The sequence below is a fragment of the Melospiza georgiana genome, chromosome 1 (genome assembly GCF_028018845.1).
Source record: "Melospiza georgiana isolate bMelGeo1 chromosome 1, bMelGeo1.pri, whole genome shotgun sequence".
NCBI lineage: Eukaryota > Metazoa > Chordata > Aves > Passeriformes > Passerellidae > Melospiza > Melospiza georgiana.
This window is the reverse complement of record NC_080430.1, coordinates 46,620,353-46,646,855: the sequence shown is the minus strand read 5'-3', so window position 1 is coordinate 46,646,855 and position 26,503 is coordinate 46,620,353. Positions and strand designations below refer to the sequence as shown.

The 26,503-nt window shown below is 39.9% G+C and overlaps 1 protein-coding gene across 2 annotated transcripts in view; it reads right to left on the bottom strand.

Annotated features, from left to right (window-relative positions):
• BBS9 (Bardet-Biedl syndrome 9) overlaps positions 1-26,431 on the bottom strand; it is a 286,254-nt gene extending 259,823 nt beyond the window's left edge. For both annotated transcript variants that reach the window (XM_058024837.1, XM_058024846.1), the window contains exons 1-5: positions 26,244-26,431; positions 25,043-25,163; positions 21,592-21,742; positions 20,377-20,441; positions 17,852-17,965 (exon numbers count right to left, since the gene is read on the bottom strand). In XM_058024837.1, coding sequence (XP_057880820.1) covers positions 17,852-17,965; positions 20,377-20,441; positions 21,592-21,742; positions 25,043-25,154 — 442 coding nt within the window. In that variant the 5' untranslated portion in view covers positions 25,155-25,163; positions 26,244-26,431. The remainder of the gene's footprint in view (positions 1-17,851; positions 17,966-20,376; positions 20,442-21,591; positions 21,743-25,042; positions 25,164-26,243) is intronic.
• Positions 26,432-26,503: the final 72 nt, after the last annotated feature.

Here is a 26,503-nt window from a genome sequence, read left to right as displayed (position 1 = left end):
AAATTAAAAAGTAAAACTGTAAATAAAACAATTTAAGTCACAGAAAAAATAACAATGTTATGTATGTTTAAATTACATAAAATGACAGAGTTTAGGAAGATGTCAGCAGAGAAAGCTTTAACTGCCTTCAATGGTAATCAAATGCCTCACTAAAAAAGCCTCATGTGGAAGGAGGCATCAATGAAATAAAATTAAAATATAAACTGGCATTTACAAGACACTCAGGAGCCTAAGATCCCTTTAATGATACAGGGGAAATGCTTTCCTCATATGATAAAAAAGTGACCAGTGAAGTGATGCACATAAACTACATTCTCACAGACAGGAAGACAAGTTCCTGTCCTGACTTGAAACAAGCAAGTAAGCTTTCCTTTTCCTTCCTCATTGAAATTTGCCCCTGAAATTTCTCACAGCATAGGGAACACAGACTTCTCCAGTTCAAACCCATTTTGGAAAACTTGCTGCTGAGTACAGCTCCTTTAGTAAAGCAGATCTGGGGCAACTGTGAGAAAAGAACTTCAGGGATCAGGTCTGGCAAATAGAAACACCATTTGAAAATAACTTGAACAGTTCTTCAAACAACGTATGCCTAGTAAAAGGCAAGTCTTACATTACCTCCCTAACCCAGCACACGAAGCAAGTGTCAGTGTACATTCTGAAAGAACTCTGAATTTACTAGCTTGGAGGTCTGGTGGCTGCTCCTTGCATAACTACAGAAAGGCTCAAAGTTCAGGGCTTCAGCTGTGGCCATTCATTCTAGGCCAGAGGATCTGACTGCCAATACCCTGAACACAAGCAAAGACAAAAATTGCCCTGCATCGCTCTGTGCTAATGCAAGTACCCCTCCCAACCGATGCACAAAGTGTACACACGTTCCAGCTGACACTGACTGAGTGCATTTCTATTGGAATTGAAAAATCACTCCAGTGGGAAGGAAATAAAAAGTAGAGTAGAGGATAGTAAGAGAAGAATTTCAAGAGAAACTAGGTGTTTAAGGAAAACATGTACGTCCTTTCCTTTTAAGGAAAACACGTAAGTCCTTTTTCTACTGATGTTAGCTTGAATTATTTCTTAAACCATTCTGGATATTAAAGCATTGCAGTAAAACATATTCATAAGTCCCAGATGCTGTCTCTGTAACAGCCCTCTCCGTAAGGAGCCTCCCTGGTCAAGTCATAGTAAAGCATGGAGTCAGAGCTGCCACAAGAAAAAAAATGTCATTGCTTCTCTCACCTGTCATACTGAATTCTAACCTCTTGTAGATTTCTGCCTGCCATAAAACATAAGGAGGATTTCAGATGGAAAGAGACTCTTGAACTACTGAATTATCTCCAAAGGCCAATCAGCCCTCACTCACACTGTTAATCCCTTAGAGACTTGTGATATACTCCTTTGTTCTTGATTCAAGTCTTGTCACAGAAGATGACATAGTTAAATTATGTTACTTGGGAATTATGCCTTTAAATCTCATATTAACCTGAGATGGTGGAAGGACCCTTAGGAAAAACACTAGTATGGATAAAAGGAGTAGGGTAGACCAGCATGCAGTATAAAGACCTCAAAGTGTCATAGCTGCAACATCCAACATACTAAAATGCCTACTGAAAGAAACATAGTATTTGGCACTGTGTATGCATGACAGGTAAAGTCTCTTCCCCTAAACAGACTGTAGTACAAAAATTTATCACAACCTCCATATTAAGAGAATAATTTTTTCTACAAATAAAAGTGAATGTTTCCACCTAGTGCAAGAAATACCCTCAGTAAAAATGTTCAGGCAGCTGTGAAAGTGGTGTCACTCAAATGTGTTCTTTTTTTCAATGCAGAAGATTAATTTTAGATAGCATAGAGGAGGTCCTGAAAATGGCTGTATGCCTGGATATTGCCTGAATAATGATGATTCATGAAAAGATGGTAAAATTCTTTTCCTTAAATTCTGTTTGTTGCCATAACTTGTTCAGTAATTACTTTTCAGGCCCTAGCAGCTGCAGAAATCTTCTTCTAAAGAGCCTTGCATTCATACAGGCATTACAACACTGGCATGCACTTTTTCTAAAGCAAGTAGGAGAAATTCCAGTCTGTGAACTTTTCTGCTCTCAACTAAAGTTATACACCTATCATACATTATATAAATATTACAGAACAACTCTACTGAGCTAGCAAATCTCCCACAAACAAGTACTGTCACCAGCTGCCCTTCAAAATCAATAACACTTGACTGAATAGTTCAGGCACATGGATGTTTATAGTGAATCATAAATCAACAGCAGACCTTTCACTGAGTTAAGCTGAAGCTGAATGCATGTCCTATTTTTCAATATTTTTGATACTTTCAAAAGTCATCAGTAAGATCTTAAGTCACCATCATCAAATAAATCTATCAAGTTTAAAATTCCATTTAAAACAGACCTGAAAATTTTGTTCTCAGAAAGCAATGAGACAGAACTACACCATCCCACTGTTAAAACCCAGTGAAATTCCCCATCTTTTCTCCTACTTCTCCTTTTATAGTCTCCTTAGACTAAGAAGCTTCATGACGGCTAAGCACTTCCCAAAGTACTTTGATGCGTGAAGCTCTGTCTCAGGGAGGATGATGAGTGAGTTGAGAGCTTATGGGTTAGGATTAAAGGACAAACTATTAAGGGTGACACTGTTGTGGGTGATTGCTACAGGCTGCCTGAGGGGGAGGAGGAGGAAGCAGATGAGGTCTTATACAGATAACTGAAAGTAGCCTCACAGTAACAGGTCCTGGTTGTCATGGAGGACTTCAACCACCTGGACATCTGCTGGAGGAACCACAAGTAAGGCATAAACAACCCAGGAGATTCTTGGAAAGCACTGACAATAACTTTCTGGCACTGGTGGTGAAGGAGCCTACTAGGAAAGGTGTGCTGCTGGACCTTTACTAACAAACACAGAATGTATGGTTAGAGATGTGAAGGTTGGGGGCAGCCTTGGCTACAGTGACCATGAGATCATTAGTGTCCTGTGAGGAAGAAGGAGGTCAATGAGTAGGATCACAACACAGGACTTCAGGAGAGCTAACTTTGGCCTCCTCAGGGACCTTCTTGAAGAATCCCAGGGGAACATGCCCTAGAGGGACAAGGGGTCCAAGACAGCTTGTCCAAGCAGTTCTGTGGAGAAGGACCTGGGGGAAACAAGCAAGGTGTCCATGAGCCAGCAGTGTGCCCTTATGGCCAAAAATGCTGATGGTATCCTGGGATGCATCAGGAAGAGCATTGGCAGCAGCCTGAGGGAGGTGATCCTGCCCCTCTACCCAGCCCTGCTGAGGCCACATCTGGAATGCTGTGTCCAACTCTGGGATCCCCAGTACAAGAGAGACATGGAGCTTCTGCAGCAGGTCCAGGGGACAGCAACAAGGATGATTATGGGATGAGGTCATCTCTCCTATGAGGACAGGCTGAGAGAGCTGAGCCTGTTTAGTTTCAAGAAGATGACTGAGAGGAGCCCTCATCAACATATATAGTAAGTATCTGAAGGGAGAGTGTCAAGAGGATGGAACGAGACTCTTCCCAGCGGTGCCAAGCAATAGGATGAGAGGCAATGGGCAGAAACTGATGTACACAGGAAGTTCCACCTGAACATGAGGAAAAACTTCTTTACTGTGAGGCTATGGCTAAGCACTGGACTAGTCTGCTCAGAGGGATTGTGAAGTCTCCCTCGCTGGAAATATTCAAAAGCCATCTGGAAACAAACCCAACTAACAGGCTCTAGGGACAAGCAGGGTTTGTGAACTAGATGACCTCCAGGGGTACCTTCCAACTTTACGCCTTCTATGTGATGATTTACTAACTTTTTGAGCTAAAGAATTGTTAAAGATATGTATGAAGAATGATCTCCTGAATAACTGCATTCACATCCAAAGAACTCATTGAGAATATTTGTAACAAAGTCAGATGGTCAGAAGCTTACAACACAAAAGTGAGGGTTTACCGTACAGAATATTAGATGAAAGTCCAATATATCTTCAAGAAGTTTTAAATATACTCTAAAAAAGTAAGAAATAAACAGCTTGACTTAATTTGCTAAAAAGCACCAAGGAAACACAGCCACTTTTCACATTCAAGTCATTTGTCTATATATATCCTAGGCTAGTAACCAACATACAGAAAAGCTTAACTCTTACTTTGTGGTCAAATGACTCAGTGAATTACATGTCTATCAAAAAAAAAATCACCATCCTACTAGTTTCCTTCTTGGCAATCTTAGAAAAGACATCACAGGAACAATTTGTTATCCTGTATTTTTAGACTGTTGGAAACACACTGAGAACACGTCAATGAGGAGTTGGCTGTAAAGGGGCTGATCACTGATGGGGGCCAGGCTGGGCATCAGTCAGTGGGTAGTGAGCAATTGTACTGTGCATTATTTGTTTTTCTTGGGTTTTATTTCTCTCTTCTTTTTATTACTATTATCATTCCTATCATACTTCATTTACAATTTTGAACTGTTCTTGTCTCAACCCACAGGTTCTACCTTTTTCTGATTCTCTTCCCCAGTCCACCAGGGTGAAGTGGGAGAAAGTGAGTGAGCAGTTCTTTGGTACTTAGGGACTAAGCTACCACAATGATGTAGTAGAGCAATTTTTGATAGGAGTGATTTGCACCAAAATAAAATTAATATAAAGCATTATAGTTTGTACAAGATACATTTCAACCCTCCAGGAAAAGCAACTAATAAGGGTTTGGTGACTCTCCAAATAAATTCCTATAGGTTGGAGACTTTTTTTGTAATGGAGTAATCATTGATGACCACTGGAAAAATAAAAAAAAGCTACATATACACACTTCTAAAAGACCCTTGGAGAAGACAAAATAGACTAAATAATTAGAAACTAAAACTTCATTCTTTTGGAGGAAAAATTATGGGGCAGCAAACAAATCTTATAGACAAATGCATTCACATGAAATGCTGGAACATTTAAATAAGAAAGTACATATGTAAATAATAAAACTGTACATAGGTTTGAAGTAACAGAAAATTCATCATGCCAAACTATTTACCAGACAGGGTAATAACATATACTGCATTTATAAACTTTAGAGACAGCATCTCTAAACTGAAATAAAACATCTGATGTGATCTCAGACAATTGACTCACAGGAAACCAGAGAATGGCAGGCAATAGCACTAAGAAAAAGAGTCTGGAGATTAGAGTAGGACGATGAATTAAAATGAGTCAACAATATGTCATCAAAAGACAAAAGTCAGATTGGGCCATTATTAATATACATGTGCTATTAAAAACACATGAGGTAATTATTGTTTGCCTTTGCACTCACTGACTCTTGGCAGGAGCACTGCAGAAGCCACAACCCCACATGTAAGATACAAAACATTTTATGCTACCCATGCACAGTCACTGCACACTTTTGGGTGCCATACCTCAACAAGGGAAATTAGACAAAGTGTCACACAGAATTTACCTAAGTTTTGAAAAACAAGTATTTCACTTACATATACAACTGCTCTCAAAGTTATGTATTTCTGCAATTAATTTTACTTCACTTAAATTATAGTTCTTTTTTTTAAACAAATTGCTGATTAGGAGATTTATCTAGGAATTCACAACTGAGGCAAAATTCTGGCCGACTGAAGGCAATGAGACCTTTTACTTCAGTTAGGCTGTGATCATTAGGCTACAATCATTACTGTTAAGAAGAGGGAAAGGATGGTAAGAGATTCAGAGAACATTTTCCTTGATTATTTTTCCATTCACGTCTTCAATTTAGAGAAGGTCTAACTCAATTATTAATAGGGGAAAAAAAAAAAAAAAAAACAAAACACTAGCAGTTTTCCAAAGTTGAGTGAGAAACTATTTAGAAGTAGTCATCACCAAATCTATTTCATGAAAAAAATTCAAAGCCCAAACCTTTCAAAAAATCTGTCCTTATGCAAAAGTAATTTAAAAGGAAGGCAACAGTTAAATATCCTGCTCCTTTACAGAACTAGCCAATAAATCAAAGTCTGAATTTATACTGCTCCAGTGTTTAAACAAAGTCATAAGAATCATTTAACCTTACAGCATAACACTCAGCTGATAATTTTTTTTCTGACTAACACCTAATAAAATTTATTCTTGCAGAATTGTAGAAAAGTTAAATACAGTCTACCCTCCTCACAAAGTTTCCTGTTACAAGGTTGCATGGTTTATGCATATGTTGTATTTCATTATTAAAAAAATTCCTCCATATAGCACCTTCTTTGTTGTAACACTCAAACATACTTTGCCTCTAGGCCAGTGCTATAATAAAAGTAAAATTAATTCAAGGCCATTTGCTGAGAAAAAGATTGGTTCAAGGTATTTTCACACTTTTCTACTTGTAACATTTTCATGTCAAAGCTGTATTTTCTTTTTTTCTTCCCTTTGCTATTGTTTTATTATCTGCCTTTACTGGTAGAGTATCCATGAAACAACTTCAAATAAATCTGAACTACTCTGGAAGCTGAATTAAGGCATTAAGGTTTCAGATGAAAATGTACATTTCAAAGTCTGTGCTTACTAGGGAGATCCAATACTACATCATTTATCAATGCATTTGAAGAGTTATAGAAAACTGTGGTTAATTCACTTATTATTTAACTATTAGATAATGCAAGTGTGTGGAATCACACAAAGCAGTAACACTGTTTTTGCAGTTCAAAACCATTATCTGTAAGGAAATGCAATTCAAAAATAATTCAGCAGTTATGAAAGCAAAGTTATTAAACTATGATTTCTGCCTGTCGCTAAATAAAATCAGTATTCCGTTCAAGAGCAACTCAATAGATTGTGTCCCCCACTGGTGAGCTATCAATATGCTGGGTTTTTGCTTCTTAAGAAGATGAAAAACTCTTTAAAATTGAAAAAAAACCTTTTTTTTTTAATTAAAAAGAAAACTAGAAGCATTCAGAGTGTTTATACACCCACCTTAATGTACCACTTACACCCTGAAGAACAACCACAGAACTCAATCCTCACCTGGGAAAGGGTGTCCTCCTCCCAGATCATTCACACACTTCCTAAGCACTTCAGAGAGCAGCTCAGGAAACCTGCACTTCATTCAGCAGGCCTCAAAGCAGAGAACTTTATTATTCACTCCTTATACATTGATGTTTGTTCATATATGAGCTACTATCCTGCCCAGCATTCAGCCTAATGCACAACTGACCACAGGAAATTTATGTGATAATCTGTAAAGCTGCCTTAGTTTCAAGTAACAGTGGCTTTGTTTTTACTTTAAAGCCCTCCTCTACTCTTCACATTACTTCAGCAGAAATTTATTGCATATACTTTCCTCAAACATAAGTCACATCTGACTGAAGGCAAACAAGGCAAAGAATGAAATTGTGGCTTAATCTGCAAACTTTTTCAAAGAAGTAATAAGGGCACTTTTCTTCCCCTATAAAAAGCATAATACCATCATTTCTTATAAGCAGGCTCCGCACCAGTAAATCTCCTTTTAAGAACAGTCAGGCACAAGAAGTACATTGACTGCTTCTCAAGATGTAGAAGGACTTAGGCTAACAGTATGAAGTGGCTAAGTCCTAAACCATCCAACAGAAAATGGTAAAGTAGGAGTAAGATTCATTTTCCAAACTACTGTCTTCTTTCTCAGATTTCTCTACAGGCAGGAAAACATACCATGTCTAAATACCTTCAATATGGGCATGACAAAGTCAAGGCATAGGCCAGAGTCTATTCTGTATCTTGTAGGTACAAAATTAAGGTAACTTCAGCACTAATTATCTAAACATACATGTTAGGAAAAGATTATAAAAATTAATTATTAAGTAATATTAATTTATTTGCACTGAGTCAAAAATTAGTTTTGCTTAATGCCCATTCCCTGCAAATCTTTTACTGTGCCAATATGTAAATTCATGAGATTCTTAAGCAGGTAATAATTATCTCAACTAATCTCAGGGTGATTATGTATCTATAAGGAGTTTTAATATTTTTACAACAGTTTACTACTACTACTTCATACAACTAATGTCTGCAATGGTAAATTGATTAACCAAAATTTGAAACAGGTAGAGCTGATCAAATTCATTATTTTAATTTAAATAACATGATTTTGGTGTAACCATAAAAAATAAAACATGGGAATGATACAAAATTATTACCAAATTATATCAATCACAAAATGTAACAATATTGGCTCAAAATCCAATCACTACCTAGCTACCAAAAAAACCCCTTCTCACTGTTTTTCAATTAACATTGTTTTAACTTTATTAAGACTAAACAATATATGGAATATTGCTTAATAAGACTTGACTATATCTAGATTAATACCAGATTTATGCCTTAGAAATTGAACTGGAGGAACACTGTATGATAAAGAAGAATAAGAAAATAAATTCTCAACTAAAACACTATATGCAGTTCACTTGCTTCACTCCATTCATACCTTTTAAAAATGGAAAAACATGCAACTTAATTTATCAGAAGCTTTCAATCAGCAGTGACTTATTTATCAGAAGCTTTCAATCAGAAAAAAAAAAAATCCATCACGTAGGGTTTACAAGCCAAGTACAACAATTATTTATGGGGACAAACTTCTAGAAGAGCATGCTGTTATAGGGCAAGGGGTAAAGGTTTTAATAAAAAAAGGTTGGTTTAGATTAGAGATAAGGAAGAACTTTTTACCAAGGAGGGTGGTCAAACACTGGAACAGGTTTGTCCACCACTAGAGTGGTGGATGCACCATCCCTGGAAATATTCAGAATCAGACTGCACAGGTCTCAGAGCAACCTGATCTAGTAGATGATGTCAATGCTCATTGTAGGGACCCACTATGCCAGGTTGCTCAGGGGAAACCCAGCCATCCAACCTAGCCTTGAAAAATCCCAGGGATGGGACACCTATCTTCTTTTAGTATAAAACCATTCCCATCTGTCCCATCACTATTTGCCCTTGTAAAAAGTCACACGCCATTTTCTCTGTAAGCCCCTTTTAAATACTGTCAGGCCACAGGAAGCTCTCACAAGAGCCTTTCCTTCAGGCTGAAAAATCCCAGCTGTCTCAGCCTGGTTTTGGAGATGTTCCATCCCTCTGACTGTTGTTGTGGACCTCCTCTGGACCTGCCCCAACAGTTCCATTTCTTTCCTGTGATGAGGACTCCAGAACTGCAAGCAGCACTACAGGTGGGCTCTCACAAGGGAGACAATCACCTCCCTCACCCTGATGGTCACACAGCTTTTGATGCAGACCAGAATACAATTGGCCTTCCAGGCTGTGAGTGCAAACTGTTGCCTCACATCCAGCATTCCGTCCATTAGAACACCCAAGTTCTTCTCATAGGGCTGCTCTCAATGAGTGCATCTTCCCATCAGTCTTCATTCATCTGGGATTGCCCAGACACAGGTGCAGCACTTCAACCTGTTGAACTTTGTCAGGTTCCCATGGGCCCACTTCTCAAGCTTGTCCTGGTGCCTCTGGATGGCATCCCATCCTTCAGGTGTGTCAACCACACCACACAGCTCGGTGTCATCTGCAAACTTGCTGAGGGTGCACTCAGTCCCACTGCCTAGATCATTGATGAAGACATTAAAGAGCACTGGTCCCAAGACAGAAACACCACATGTCACCAGCCTCCACTTGGACATAGAGCCACTGACTACAACTCTCCTGCTGCATCCATCCAGCCAGTTTCTTATCCAACAAATAGCATATCCAGCAAATCCACATCTCTCCAGTCTGGAATTAAGGATGCCATGTGGGCCCATGTCAAACACCTTAGAGAAGCCTAGGTAGCTGATATCCATTCACTGTCCTTTGTCCATTGCAGTAACTCCATCACAGAAAGCCACCAGACTGGTCAGATATGATTTGGCTTTCATGAAGCCATGCCTTAACACTGCTTCCAGGATGATCTGCTCCATAATTTTACCAGGCACAGAGGAGAGGCTCACTAGTCTGACATTCCCCAGATCTTCCTTTCTACTCTAATTATAAATAGGAGAGGTGCTTCCCTTTTTCCAGTTACCAGGGCTTTGCCCGACTGCTATGATTTTTCAAATGGAGTGACTTTGCAACAACCTGAGGCAGTTCCCTCAGGACCTTGGGATGCATGCCATCAGGCCCTACAGACTTGTGGCTATTCAGCTTCATCAAGTAGTCCCAAACCTGCAGGAGGAATTTGGCTCTCCCAACTCCCACTAGATGTTCAGGGACTTGAGAGATGTGAGAAATCTGACTGCCAGTGAAGACTGAGGCAAAAAACTCATTGAATACCTCACTCTTCTCCATATCTGTTGTTACCAGTTCTCCTTTGTCATTTATTGGTCTCCTTAACCTTTCTTTTCTGACATTGTATACTCACAGAATAGCTTCTTGTTATTTTTCACATCCCTCACTAAGTCGTGTTCCATCAGTGCTTTGACACTCTTGATCTCATCTCTACACATCTGAATGATATCCCTGTACTCTCCCCAGGTCACCTCCCTTCTGTTTCCACTGGCTGCACATTTCTTTCTTTCTTCTCAGTTTGAGGACTAGATCCTTGCTCATCCATGTCGGTGTCTGCCCTACCTTGATTTCTCTCACACTGGGATGTAGAGCTTTGTGCTCCACGTGATAGCTCTAGTCAGCTACTTTGTCCCTAGGAACAGTTTCTCAGGCCATCTCATTCACCAACTCCTTAGAGGTCTGGAAGTTCACTCTTCCAAAGCTCAGGGTCCTGACTTTGCTTCTTGCCAAGACCATGCTCCTTGAGATCACAAACCCAGCCAGGCTGGGGTTGCAACAGCCCAGGCTGCCTCCAAACTTAACCTCTCTAATGACCTCATCATCTTAAACTATAAGTTTGAGCCAAATACCAGGTCATTGGTATTTGACTCATAAAGACTCAGAACATACTGCAGATGTGAAAACAGAAAATACTTTCCAAGATAATTTAAACTATCAGCAAACATCACTTCATATAATGACAGCTGAATTCTTAGCAGAGCAGTCTCTGGGTGGCGTAATTGCATGATGCCATAATAGTACAACCTGACCTTATTATAAAACTTTTGTGATGAATGGGTTTATATAAAGTAGAATTTTTGTAAAGCTGAGTACTCACCATAAGTAAGGGTAAAACATAAATCTTAAAGATATATGCTTTTTCACCTTCATTTTCATAATTAAAAAAAAAAGACAGCTTAAGGTAGAATACCCTCAGGGTCTTTAAATTTTATATCTGAAGTAACCATGAAGTTTACAATCTGTTCATTACTTAAGGGCTGTGACATTTTGTGGCCAGGTTAAGAGTTCACTTGGTTGAAAACCAGGGTTCAGCACTACTGACTCATGGTTTTATCATTAATCATCCTTTCTAAAATATGCTAGAATTGGAGCACTGGATGACAAACTCAGCTTATAGCTCTAAGACCATGAGGAAGAGTTCAGAAATATGAAAAGGAGATATGCATTCTAAACAACAAAGGCAGTGTCTTGAAGTTAAGTTCAACTTTTCAAAGTCTAGGCTAACAATACTAAGTTTTTTAAATATAAAATCAATAGGTGATCTTTATATGTCCCTTCTTGATAGTTTCTTGTTTTCATTTTAGCACCAGTGTTCAGAGACAGCAAGGAACAAACATTTAGCAAAAGCAGCAAAGAAATGTAAATATCTGCATTATAATCCTTTGCCACAGATTTAAAAGTTCCAAGTCACAACCAACTCTGCCTACAATATGCTTGACTTCCACATTTTCATCTTTGTAGGTGTTTTCCATTTACTATCTTTAAACATTTCCACTAGCCTTGTTGAGAATTCTAGCTAAACTTATAAGGGATTTCATAGTTATTTCTCACAGCCCTGAGCCTGTAACAGTTCTGCTGAAAGTAAGAATCAATTTCATCTCACCGTTTTGCTAACGTTCTACAACCACCAGAATACATTTTGTTTCGATCAATAACACTCTTAGCTATAGAGGTTTTCAGAAAGTGCTTTTGTGCTTCCTACACCTCACTAAGTGTTGCAGTAAATACACCTGTAGAATCAGCTCGAGAATAAATGCAGCTTTAGAAATGCTGAGTGGTAAGTGTTGTAAGAGGACCATCTAGTGGTGACAACCACAATTCACACTCTGCTATTTTTAACAAAAATGTACAGTTAATCTATGCAAGCCACTAGGCAACTACTCAGTCTTTGGATTTTTTATTCTACAGCTTTAATAGTTTATTTAATTTAGATTTCAGCTTTCTATGATGAGAATAAATGAGTTTGTTGTTTCTTCATCAGTTACTGTTATGAGAACATCTGTCTCAATTCTTCCACATAAGAAAGTTGCACATAGATCAAATCATTAATCTGAAGACATCAGCAAGAATGAAATTTAGAAATAAGGCTACAAAATAAGTTTCTTTACTTCACATTACTCTCCACAGAGAAATGACTAATAGATTTTTTCTTAATACAAGAGTCAAAAAAATGAACAGTTGAGAAGTGACAGTCGCACGTTTTATATTTTACATCTCCAACAGATTTCAGCCAAAGAGATGTGCTGTCAAATAGACCAAAATATTACAAGGGTCTAAGCTTGCTATAAACTAGCAGGGACAGAACAACAAAAACCTACACTAAGGAAAGCTGAATGAGAATACAATACACATCTAGCAGTGTTTGTTTCTGTATTTAGAACATGGGAAACAACTCCAGAGACATTAAAATCATTGAATCATAGAATAGTTTGGGTTGAAAGAGTTCTTTAAAGGTCATCTAGCCAAATCTCCTCCACAATGAGGAGGGACATCATCTAGGTCAGGTTGTTCAGAACCCCATCCAATCTGACCTTAAGTGTTTAACCACTTCCACTGTAAAAGATCTTCCTCCTTATATCTAATCTAAATTATCCTTCTTGTAGGATGAAGCCTTTGTCCTCAGCTTTCCTTTAGCTCTCTTTAAGTATGTAAAGACCACATTGAGGTCTCCCTGAATTCTTCTTCTTCTCCAGGCTCAACAACACCAACTGTCTCAGCCTGTCTTTGTAGCAGACAGCTCTCTGACCATCTTCATGGCCCTTTTATGGACCTGCCCCAACAGTTCCATGTCTTTCCTGTGATGAGGACTCCAGAACTGCAAGCAGCACTACAGGTGGGCTCTCACAAGGGAGACAATCACCTCCCTCACCCTGATGGTCACACAGCTTTTGATGCAGATCAGAATACAATTGGCCTTCCAGGCTGTGAGTACAAACTGTTGCCTCACATCCAGCATTCCATCCATTAGAACACCCAAGTTCTTCTCATAGGGCTGCTCTCAATGAGTGCATCTTCCCATCAGTCTTCATTCATCTGGGATTGCCCAGACACAGGTGCAGCACTTCAACCTGTTGAACTTTGTCAGGTTCCCATGGGCCCACTTCTCAAGCTTGTCCAGGTGCCTCTGGATGGCATCCCATCCTTCAGGTGTGTCAACCACACCACACAGCTCGGTGTCATCTGCAAACTTGCTGAGGATGCACTCAGTCCCACTGCCCAGATCATTGATGAAGACATTAAAGAGCACTGCTCCTACTACAGATGCTCAAGGAGCACCACTTGTCATTCTATAGGATGGTGAAGGATCTGGAGAGGAAGCCTTATAAGGAGCAATTGAGGTCACTCAATTTGTTCAGCCTAGAGAAGAGGGAACTGAGAGGAGATATCATTGTGGTCTTCAACATCCTCCTGAAGGGAGGTAGAGGATCAGGTATTGATCTTTCACTCTTGTGACCAGTGACAGGACTTGAGGAAATGACAAAAAGTAAGTCAGGTGAGGTTTAGGTTGGATATCAGGAAAGCTTTTCATACAGAGGGTGGTTGAGCAGGCTCCCCAGGGAAGTGGTCACACCACCAAGCCTGTCTGAATTCAAGAAGCACATGGTGTGATTCTTGGGGTGTCCTGCACAGGGTCATGAGTTGAACTGGATGATCCTGATGGGTCCCTTCAAACTCGGGATTTTCTGTGATTCTATGATACTCTAGATGCAACCACACAACTAATTAACCATCTAGTGAACAGCCCACCCATCATACCATCTCTCCCCAATTTAAAGAGATGGATGTTGTGGGAGAGTGTGTCAATGACTTAAGAGAAGTCCAGATAGATGACATTCATAATCCTTACCTTAGCCACTGATGTAGCCACTCCATGACTCTCTACCACTAGGCCACTAGTTGATCTGTCAGGACTTGCCCTTAGTGAAGCCATGCTGTCTAGAGTCACATCCCTGTTCTCCATGTGCCTTAGCACAGCTTCTAGGAAGTTCTGTTCCATGACATTTCCAGGCACAGAGGTGAGGCTGACAGGTCAGTACTTCTGGGAGGAGGGGGGGGGTCCTTTCCAGCCCTTTTAAAATGCATTCAGTGTTTCCCTTTTTTCAGTAACCCTGGCCTTCACCCACTGCCATGACTTTTATAGAATCATGGAGTGTAGATTGGCAACTCCATCAGACAATTCCATCAGGATTCTGGGATGCCTCTCAGGCAAGTCCCATAGGCTTAGATTCCTCAGGTGGTCACAAAACCAATCTTTCCTTGGAGTGGGAGAGACTTTGTTCCCCCACTACCCCCCAGAAGACAAATTACAAGTGAAGACTGGGGCAAAATAGTTGTTGAGTTCCTCAGCCTTCCACTCATCCACTCTTACCAGTTTGCTTTCTTTGACCTTCCTTTGGCTAACGTACCTGTAGAAATCCTTCTTGTTGCTCTTTGCACCCCTCACCAAGTTCATCTCCAGCTGTACCTTGGCTTTTCTAACCCCATCCCTACTCAACCAGACAGCACCCCTATATTCTTCCCAGGTCACCTCTCCCTGTCTACACTGGCTATGCATTTCCTTCTTGCCCTTTACTTTGACCAGCAAGTCTCAACTCAGACATGTCTATCTCTTGCCTTCCTTTCCCAATTTTTCACACCTGGGGATCCTGAGCTCTTGCACTCTATGGAAGGCATCCTTGAAGATCTGCCATTTTCTGAGTCCTTGTCCCTGAGGGCAGTTTCACAAAGGGTCCAAGTAACTCCTTGAAGAGTAGGAAGCTTGCCTGTCTAAAGTTCATGGTCCTGACTTTACTTTTAACCTCTTCCATACCCCTCAGGACTGCAAACCAAATCTTTTTTTTCTTTTGTCAGTTTTACATCCTATGGCTGAGTAGAATGCACTGCTTTACCACTGAAGGTATAGGATTAAGACCTCCATAAAAAGTAAAAAAAGCATAACTTTCAGGAAGAGAAATCTGAGCAAGACTGAGCAACTTCATAGATCAAGTTCTCTGTGTAAACTCCTACATCATTCTTTGCTTACTCAGACGAAAAATCATGTTCCTGGGGGACTGACATTCACCCTCCTCCCCAGCACTCCCACAGCATGCTTTCCCTGCACACATGCTTTCCTCCTTCTGTTCAACTGCCATTCTCCTGCATCTGCTTCAGTAGTTCTGTGAACATGACCTGTGAAGGGCCTCTTTCACCCTCACATTGTTTCAAACATGCTTGAGTATAGCAGTAAGACACATATTAGTCACAATAGTAACAGATGGCAAGAAATGCAAAACCTCTCCCTGTATTTTCTTATTCTACTTCCAGACTGTGGTGCAGAAAACAGACTGTTAGCAAAGCAAGCTCATTGCTGTAGACCTACAGCACCATCATGAATTAACCTCTACTGAAGGCAAGAGACACTGTTAGTAGATGCCTGAAAAGAATTCCAGAGAAGCCTGTGGAACGCTGATGGTAAAGAAAAAATATGTTTATTTATTTACAGACTCTCAGTGGCACACCAGACTATCTACCAAACACAGATACACATTGATAGCATGGCAGGCTAGACCAGGACAGGGATTTGTTTACTAAAACTAACAGCACTTGCTTTCCTTTCTGGTTCACTCTGGCTCGTTTTGTGAGATGAAAATAAAACCACAATACTGTCCTTCATAAGCCTCAAGGACAAAACAAGATATAAAAGATGATGCTTTAAAAAAAAACTTGAAATAGATTCACTGCAAAAGGCTTGAGGCAAGATTAAAAGCATTTCCTTAATAAGAAATCTAATCAGATAGTCCAGGAAAGCCACATAAAAAGAACATTCAGACCAGGATATCGACCAAAAAAAATATTCCTTCATTTCCCAAAAATAACTTTCCCCAGTGTCCATTTTGACAATTTCTCTGATGCTTCAACACACGCCTTATTAGCCTCCTATCAGGTGACTGAACATTCACTATAATTTCCCCAGATTTTGGTCTTAAACAGAAAGCATGTTAATCTTACAATATGAATATGTATTATTCATTACATAACATAAACCTCTGCCTTCTCTGTTTCTTTATGACTTGAGATCATTCTTTGTCCAACAGCAATAAACACATATATGTGAACTGGAACATGGTGAAGAAAAAAGGAAAAGGTAATTAGTACAACATGCTAACATAGAAAACTCAGAATAGTTTACAGAACTTACCAGAGTTCCTTCTGCTGCTCTTGCTGCTTTGTCAGGATTGGCCCTCATTTGGACCATCCTAGGTCAAGTGTTTGGCTTGCTGAGTAGGTTCTAGGGTAAACATTACCTCCTGTCTCTCTAGCTTGCAAAGACACCTTCTACATCAGATTACTTGCTTCCACCACAGCTCCTGAGACAGGTCTGGCATCAAGATTGAGCTGGTGGTCAGACATCTACTTAGACCTCCATGGTAAACAAACATGCATGTAAAAATCCAGAGAATTTCTTCTGCAGAACTGCATGGTGGTACATGTTTACTTGTTTTATTCTTTCTGAACTGTTCCAGACACTCACAACACTTAGTTTACTATCCCCTATACATTTGTTACTGCAACTCCACTGTAGAATGTCAGAGAACATTAGTCCCTCTTCTGAGATTTAGGAACCTCTGTATTGCCTTTCTGTTTTTAACACAAATTTGCCCATACCATATACACTCACTTCTCAAGATACTCATAGCCCTTACACCTTCTCACCCACATGAGCTGACCATTTTCCCCAAGGTAGCTGTAAGAAATTACTAGCTGAAAATATCTTCAATCAGTAAGGATTTTGGTTAGCCCAGGGACAAGCCTGAGTTTGAGTTAAGGCATTGTAGCATTATTACTGGGAGGTTATTACAGACACAGAACTGAAGGACTGTCTACATACATTTGCCATATTGATGAAGGAGACTTTCTGCCTCAGAAAGTGACTTATCACTCTCCCAACAGGTTAGTGACACTACTTTTGTTGATGACTGCCACCTCCCAAATATTTTTAGGCAATCTCTACCTCTGAAGAGAAGGAGATGTTATGCAAAGCCAACCTCAATGCTTCCAAATCAGAACACAAAAACAAGTTCATCAGTATTTTTTGAACTTGTGGACTTGTATCTATTAAACTCATTCAAATCGGCAAATACACCATAAATATTACTGTCTACTGTTCTGTTTTCCCAATGTAAGTTTAAGTAGCTTTTTTAGAAGATTACACATCTTTCAAGACACTTGATACCTCAGGTTCAGCAAAACAAGATGTGAACTTTTTAACTTGCTCAGGATAAGCAAGCCCAGAAAAGTAAAACAGAATCCAAGCACAGAAGAAAACAATTATTTTAACACATTGAAGTACTTTGCAAAGGAAGAGCCAGGAATTTTGTCACATTTTTTAAAATTAATATTATCCTTGTAAACTCATATCCAGTTCAAAATGTGAGAAAACAACTATTCTGCATTACATATTCTTCGCTCTTTTCAACTTGAGTAATTTTCAAGGTGCATCAGACAAAAAGTACCATGATGCATAGAAAGATGTTTTTCTCTAGACAACAGCATCATGCTGTCTTTCCAAATTCAGTTAAACAACTAATTATAAAGAATATACAAGGAGCTTACCTTTTACACCACCAAATGGGCCATAAGTCATATTACAAGCAGTTCTCTGAAGATTGTGCTCATACATCAGTTTAATCTGATACTGGTTCCCATGCTCCACATTCCCCTGAGTTCCTAAAAAAAAACAAAGAGTAAATATTCATGAATTTGATACATGCACTGTGGAAGAAGTAAAGGAGTATCAGTGTAAACAATGTGAAGGAAATGTAACCTAATTTCTAGTGACTTTTGAGATGTGTAGGCTCACACTGATGCTTCCTGAAAAATAAAAAAATCACCAAGACATAAAATTCCAAAAGTCGGAACCAGAAATAAAGTCTCATTATACTACACATGGTATAAAGACCTCACAAAAGGCTGAGATTTTATTACTTAAATGTATTTTTCATGTTGGGCACACCTCTAAGATCAGGAAAAAATCTTTGATTCCCCCTGCTCTAAGGGGCATTCTTATGATTCTCTAGCTATTTGGTAAATATACTATATCCAACAACCAGCTTCAGTAGCAACAGTCTTTGTCTCAAATTAAGCTGTAGCTGTCTTTAGCTCCAATTTGACAAAGCTGTGTTTAGGGCACACTCATCACTTGCCTTTACTTTGCCTGAAAATTGAATGGAGTGATCAGCAATGCAAAGATAAAAGACAAACATATGGTAACAAAAATAATTTTGTGAAATATGTCACATTCTCTGAAAAGGTCTGCATGAATTTTAACTTCCTGACTCCTTCAAGGAACTAACAGAAAATAAAAGTCTTTCTAAAGAAACTGAAGTTCCTCTTTTGATAATCAAGTTTTTCCTGAACCCTATGAAGAAAGTAAAGGTCATTACATAAAATGATACTTAAGGACTAATATTAGCAAAGGAAAAAATGTAAACAAAATCCTTTGAGAACAGTCACATCAGTTGGGAAAAAGGTGCTTTGCACTAAATCCTGCCACAGCTTTAATTATACATATATTATTCCAACAACAACTTAAACAACATTCTATGAAAGATTTGCAGCTTATGCTAACCTTTTAGGCAATTTCTCCAAACAAATCAAACACAGTTTTGACCTCTAAAGCAGGCCCACATTAGGGAAAAGACTGGAATAGACATGAGGGGAAAAGCCCTGCTGGATAGTAACTAAATAATCATCAACACTTCAGGATAAACAAGTTAGAAAGTAGTCACCCTGTGTATATTGACTGCAATACAATATCAAGGCCATAGTTTAGTCAGCCCTGAAGGATGCTTTCATTTGTCCAAAGAAGCAGCATAGTGATTTTTATTATGAATAACAGATATGGTAGCATGTATAAAGCAAGTAAAGATTCCATTATATGGAAGTGTCATTTGCCTTAAAAGCATAAAGAAGTAATGATAGTTATTTCTCAAAGGAGCTTATTTGAGAGTACCCATTCAGATGACAGAAATTACCGCTAAAGCATGAATGCTTACAGATTAGTATGAAAAGTCTGTTAAAAGATAGCAGAATTTTACCTTTATTATTACTTAACTGCTTAAGCCATGTAGACCAAACAGCAAATTATAACTACTAAAGACTTCTAGACTTAGTATTGTAGGCTCTTAAGGCAAATTTTAAAATAAATTGTTTTAATAAAAATTGTACTGGTAGGCTATAATCCTAAGGCATAAACACTATTGCAGCAAAGAGAAAGCACAAAAACTGCAGCACATCTCCAAGAATCCCTCCTCAGCAAAGACCAATTTCACAGGTGTCTCCAGATAGGCAAAAAGAGTACATTTTTGTAACCTGACTACAAGGCTGTAAATAGGAAACAAGCTGCTCCTACAAGAAAACCATGCTCTTGTAATGAAAGGAATCACAGAGCGTGTCCCTGCATGGAGAAAATGAACAACGCCATGCTGTCTATTGAATTTTGAAGATGGGTGTACCATTAATAGAAATCTGTGCTTTGCTCTGAGCATACAGAAGAAAAAAAAATCAAAGTACAGAATATGTATTTCCTTACTAGGCTCTTCACATACAGAGAGAACACATCAAATAGAATTTCCAGCCAAAGGCAGTAGAAAAAAGAGGATTTAAGACAAAACACAGTGGTTTCACCATCTTACCAGTATTAACCTTCTGTCTTCTCATGGGCTACCTTACCAACATTCTGGCTTTCTAAAAAATTATCTGGACTTCTGAGTTCAGAAAGAATCATAATTGTTCCTTTTTAAAGAGCTAAGTAGGTTGGCATTATCAAACCATCTGTTCATTAGCATGTTGAACAGTAACACCAATTCATAAAAACATAATGAAACTAGTTGCTCTCAATCACTGCTAACCACAGACCATCACACACATCTCAGCATCTCAGGCATGGAGCAGATCAGCAAACCTCTGCTAAACCTAATTACTAATATCTCCTCTTCATAGGTGGGCTTGAGTGAAAGAACAAAACTGCAGATCTTCAGTGATGATGAGCAAACACTGTATATACCAAGTTTAACATTAACCTAATCCAAACTTTAGATAACTTAAAATCAGTGGAAAGCTTGGATCTTTAAACTAACCTGAAACAGCGTACACACAGAGTTTTCGGCAATGCAACACAGCCAGATGAAGTCCTTCAGTACCACTGTAAAGAAGGGTATGAAAAACACTATTTTTAGATAAATTCAAATAGAATTCATAAAGGATAAGAGTCAAGTACATTTCCAATTCAAGAGGAAATTGCTCTCATGTGTAGGCCAGAGGCAAAGGTTTGGGTGTAAGATACCAACGTAAAAACTCAGAAGTACTGATCTTCCTAAATTCATGCTGAAGTGTTTGGAGTTAATTTCAAAATTAAAATTAATCCTTTAAGAACATATTTTGAGATTCAAATATGAAGAGCAACCCAACTATTTTCCCAGTTTAGTTTGAAACTCATTTGAAATAAGGTGCTGTTAATCCTTCATGGAGGGACAATATGCAGATCATCCCCTCAAACAAGCATTATTCAGCAATATCAGACGCTACTTTTTTTTAAATGAACTTTTTCACTAGCTGCATGGAACCTTCAAACCTTCATATTCCTCTTTCTCCAAACACAAATAGTATTTCTAGCAAAGTACTTGCAAAATTTTAGCTCATTTCACAGAGTAAGACATTATCAGTCCTGCAAAGGGTCACTCCATGAGTACTTGACTCTTTGATCTCAGAGCATGAATCTTCTTCATGGTTAGGTTTTACTTTCCTTTTTTAAATAAAGTTCTTGCTACAGTATTAGAAGTTAATTTCAAAATTAAAATGAGACCTTCAAGAACCAATTTCTAAAATAAAGTTCTCTTAAGTAGATTCTCTTACAGCAAATTAACTATAAGGCATTTCCCTTAGAGTCACAGTATCTCTCCTCTACCTGGCCACTTGTTTCCACTAAATTCATTGCAATTAAAGATCTTCTATCCTCTATCAAACAGGAAACAATTGATCAGTATTACATCCTAGACCATAACAAGTTAGTCAAGTATTCTTAACACCTTAAAAGATAACTTTAAATGTTAAGTTCTTCCTATTCTACATACTTCTAAAAATTATGCAACTCTTTGGGAGATTATCCTCTACATATACTTTAGGTAAAAATTCTCTCATATGAAGATGATTGAAGAAGCAGATCAAATGCATATTATAGGAATCATAGATGTGATTAATAGTTTCCATTTAGAAACTGAAAACTCTCCAAAACAAAGGAAGAAAATCACATCTAATATTTAAATAACCAGCACCACAGCCTGCCATTTACTTACGAAACAAACTTTCCCACTTCCACCTGCAATATTGGTTCTCGCAGCTGCACCTCCAAGAGCAAGTCTTCAGGTTGTACTTCATCTCCAGGTTTCACAGGATGTGGATTAAAGATTCTGAGATATCCATTATAACTGCCCACAATAACTTTATCTAAAAAGGAACAAACAAAACCAACACATAGGATACTACACAATACAATAGCATGCAGATGGGGAATTCAATTTGCTGCAGAGTGCTTCAAATAATACCCTAAATAAAAAGACAGAACACTGACATGATTCAATTAATGTTCATTATGCTCTGTCTCCTAGTTAACTTTAGCAATTACATTTGCAATTTCCAAATTCAATACATGAATATCTGTCAGCACCAGTGATGGCAGCAATAAAATGCTTATGGGTAAGAATCAGGGAAAAGCCAATGAGGCAGATGTCATGGTTGGAGTCTGTTACAGACCACCCAACAAGGACAAAGAGGCAACAAAATATTCTACAAGCAGAAGTCTCACAATCACCAGCCCATGCTCTCGTGGAGGACTTCAAGTTACCTGATGTCTGCTGAGAATATAACACAGCAGAGAGGAACTGTCTAGGAGATTTCTGGAGTGTATGAAAGATAATTGCCTTACACAACTGCTGAAGGAGCCAGCTAGGGAAGGTGCCCCACTGGATTTGCTGTTTGTGAACAGAGAAGGATTTATAGGTGATGTGATGGTTGGAGGTTGTAGTGAGCACAGCGATGACAAAATTTTATTTTCAGTTCTTAGAGAAGGAAGGCGGGGGAACAGCAGACCTGCTATCATGGACTTCCTGAGGGCAGATATTCACCCATTTAGGAGAGTGGTGGACAGAGTCCCTTGGAAGGCAGTCCTGAAGGGCAAAGGGGCCAGGAAGGCTGATCATTTTTAACAAAGGAAGTCTTAAAAAGTACAGGACCAGGCCATCTCCATGTGCCAAAAGACAAGTTTGCAGGGAAGAACACCATCATGGCTGCACAAGCTTTGGCTGGAACTTAGGAAAAAGAGAAAATATGACCTTGGGAAGAAGGGGCAGCTGAATCAGGGGGGCTGAATCATAAGGTTTTGCAGGAAGAAAAATTACAAGGGCCAAAATCCAACTAGAACTTAATCTAGCTACTGCCATAAAAGACTAAAAATGTCTCTATCAATATATCAGCAACCAAAGGACAGCCAAGGAGAATCTCTATTTTTTATTGGATATAGGGGGAAATATAGTGACAAAGGATGAGGAAAAGGCTGAGGTACTTAGTACTGCCTTTGCCTAAGTCTTCAACAGAGCAACAGTAGTTCTCTGGGTACCCAGCCCCTGAGCTGAAAGACAGAGACAGGGAGCAGAATGAGGCCCCCATAATGCAAGGAGATGTGATCAGCATTCTGCTACATCACTTGGACACAAACACAAGTCTGTGTGGCCAGATGGGATCCACCCAGGAACACTGAGCATGGAAGTGCTCACCAAGCCACTCTCCATCATTTATCATCAGTAATACCAGGGAGCTCCCAGATGACTGGAAGCTAGCAAATGTCATGCCCATCTACACAAAGGGTCAGAAGGGGGATCCAGGGAACTACAGGCCAGTCAGCCTGACCTCAGTACCAAGGAAAGCCATGGAGCATATAATCTTTAGTGCCATCACACAGCTTGATGGGACAACCAGGAGATCAAACCCAGCCAGCAGGGGTTTATAATGTGCAGGTTCTGTTTGACCAACCTGATCTCCTTCTTGGACAAAGTGACCATCTTAATGGAAAAGGGACAGATTGTGGATGTTGTTTACCTCAACTTTACTAAACCTTTGACAGCATTTCCCGCATTCTCCTGGAGAAACTGGATACTCACAGCTTAGACAGGTATATTGCTTACTGGATAGAAAAAAGGCTGGGTGGCTGAGCCCAGAGAGTGGTGGTGAACTGAGTTGCATGCAGCTGGTGACCAGTCACGAGTGACATTCCCCAGGGCTCAGTACTGGGGCCAGTCCTGTTTTTTACCTTTATCAACAGCCTGGAGGAGGGGATCAAGTGCACCCTCAGGAGGCTGCTAATGACACCAGGCTGGGTGGGAGGGTTATCTGCTGGAGGGTAGCATGGCTCTATGGCAGAATCTGGACAGGCTGGAACAATGGGTTGAGGCCAATTGTATGAGGTCCAACAAGGCCAAGTGTCAGTCATTCTGTTCAGTCACAACAACCTCACACAACACAACAGGCGTGGGGAAGAGTGGCTGGAAAGCTACACTACAGAAAAGTACCCAGGGTGATGGTTGACAGCAGCATGTGCAGATGAACCAGCATGTGCCCAGGCAGCCAAGAAAGCCAATGGTATCCTGGCTCCTACCAGAAAGTGCGTGGCCAGAAAAGTATTGCCCCTCTGTATTCAGCACTGGTGAGGCTGCACCTCAAATACTGTATTCAGTTCAGGGCCCCTCACTACAGGAAAGCCATGCAAGTGGTGGAGCATGGCCAGAGAAGGGCAACAAAGACAGTGCAGGGCTTAGAGGTGAACCAGGGGCTGTAAAACTTAGATGGAATATTAAATTTTACCAAAAGGGTTGTGAAACACTGGAAGAGACTGCCAAGGCAAGCAGCTGAACCACCACCCCTGCTGGTATTTAAAAGATGTGCAGACATGGTGCTCAAGGACATGGTTTAGTAACAAACACAGAGGTTTGCTGCACTTAATGATCTTAAAGGTCTTTTCTGACCTAAATGACTCATGAATTTCTAGTGAAAAAGGTTGTACACCAAATCAATAACAGCTCAACTTTATTCAAATTACCCTGAAAAGGGAGAACCTTACATTAAAATAGTTTTAGAAGAGTATGGAAGCAAGGAAGTCAAACTCAAGTACCTCTACCAGGCAAAAACAAAGTTCCAAGGTGAGCATGATATCATAGAGACACCAAGAATTTATTCATTTTAAAAAATACACACACAAAAACTCTCCCTGAAAGAAAGATTATTTCACATTATTAATGACTACACAGAAACGCAGAGTTTACTCAAGTAGAGTCACTTACTTCAATTGTCACTTATTTTCCAGACAAAAAGAGTTGTTTATTTGTTTTTCTAAATTTTTAACTTCTTAGCTCTCACCTGTCTTTTTTCTCCCCCTAGGTTTTTAGAAGTCACAATGTGTTTGCTCCCATGACTAACTGAAAATTCTTTATTTTAAAAATATCAACTACCAGGGAATAAGACATGAGAGAAGTTACTAGTGAACACAAGCAAGAATTAACATATTTAGCAGCATACAAATATAAAAAGACAGAGAGCACTGAATTTGTCTTCTTAAGCCTACAAGGACACATTAAAGACAGCAGACCTAAAACTAACTAGCCAACTAACCTGGCTAACAAGCTTTCAGCATGCATTGCTCAAAGCAAACCTACAGCTGTGTGGCTTAAAAGCCAGCAATTTTAAGTCTCAATTTACCTTGTCCACTGCCACTATTATCAACATCAGCAACACACAGACAGCCTTGGTCAAATTCTTCCTTTTCTCCAAGTATGGTGGACCACCAGTCCCTAGCTTTAAACAAGGACATTCTTCTTTACTGAAAAAGAAACAAACCATTGTTAAAGTTCATATTAATACATGCAATTGTTTATACAAAAAACTTTTTCTTTGTAAGTAACGGGTTTCCTTAAGTATATAACACCTCTCAATTTCACATTGCACTAGTGTGATCTAAATAAATGTTAATTTCAGGTGTCTGGCGTTTCTGGTTATACAGTTCTGAAAACAACCTCAGGAATATTACAGTCAGATGAATTAGATGTGATAGACACTGCTAGTTATATAAAGAAAATGCAACACAGTAACAGACTTTTAAAAACTGTTAAATGCTAAATGCCTTCTGTTACAAGCACTAAGTAATAAAAAGTTTTTAAAGTCACAGAACTGAGTTCTCTTCTTTCACCAAGGAGTACCAACAAAAAAAAAAAAAATTCTGATGCAAGTCTTCTGCAAGAGAAATTATTTTTAGACAAGTAAATGGAGACAGAAACAGACGACATCAAAACTTCCTCCGCATAATCGCCTTGAAGATGCTCCAGTGACACGACTAAAGAACTCGGTCATACAGGGCACAAATCAGCTTTTCTGCTCCCTACCTGATGTTATTTTAAGAAGGGGGGAGGGAAGGAGCGAGGAGACTAATCCCTTAGCGGGCAGCTTGACAATAACATTATCCTAGCTCAAAACTCACGGCTCCGTGCCTATGGACCCGGACGCAGTCGATCCCACAGCCCGCACAGGAGGCGAGGGGCGGCCGGGCACCGGCAGCTCCAGCGGGACGAAGGGAAAAGTACGGGATTCAGAACAAACGCAGACAGATTCGGAACAAACGCAGCCTGCAAGCCCGCGCCTTGCCTCTTTCAAGGAAACCAAGTCCGACAAACAAAACCACGTATTTTCCACTTTTTTCACTGTCGCTATGCCCGCTAGGCAACCCGCTGCCGCCGGGTGCGGGCTGGCACAGCGCAGCTCTCCACACACACCCCCTCACAGAGTCCCTGAGCAGCACACACAGCACCCACACCGAGCCTGGGACACGGACACACACACGGACACAGATACAGACACACATCCCCGTGCAGCCGGAGAAAAGAGACGGAGCCCGGCGGGGGCTTACTTGGGCGGGAGGCGACAGCTCCCTGGCACGGCGCAGTCCGAGCCACCCCGGGGCGGCAGCCCCGCTTCCTCACTGGAGCTCCTCGCTCAGTGGCGGCCCGAGGCGAGGCACAGAGCAGCAGGGCTACAGGCGCATTCCCACCACTGCCGCCATCTCCAGCATCCTCCGCTCCCCACCGCCGGCACCAACCGCTCACCGCTCAACGCCCCGCCCAGGGGAGAGCTGGGAAATGTAGTTTGGGAAGCGGCGCCATGGGCCGT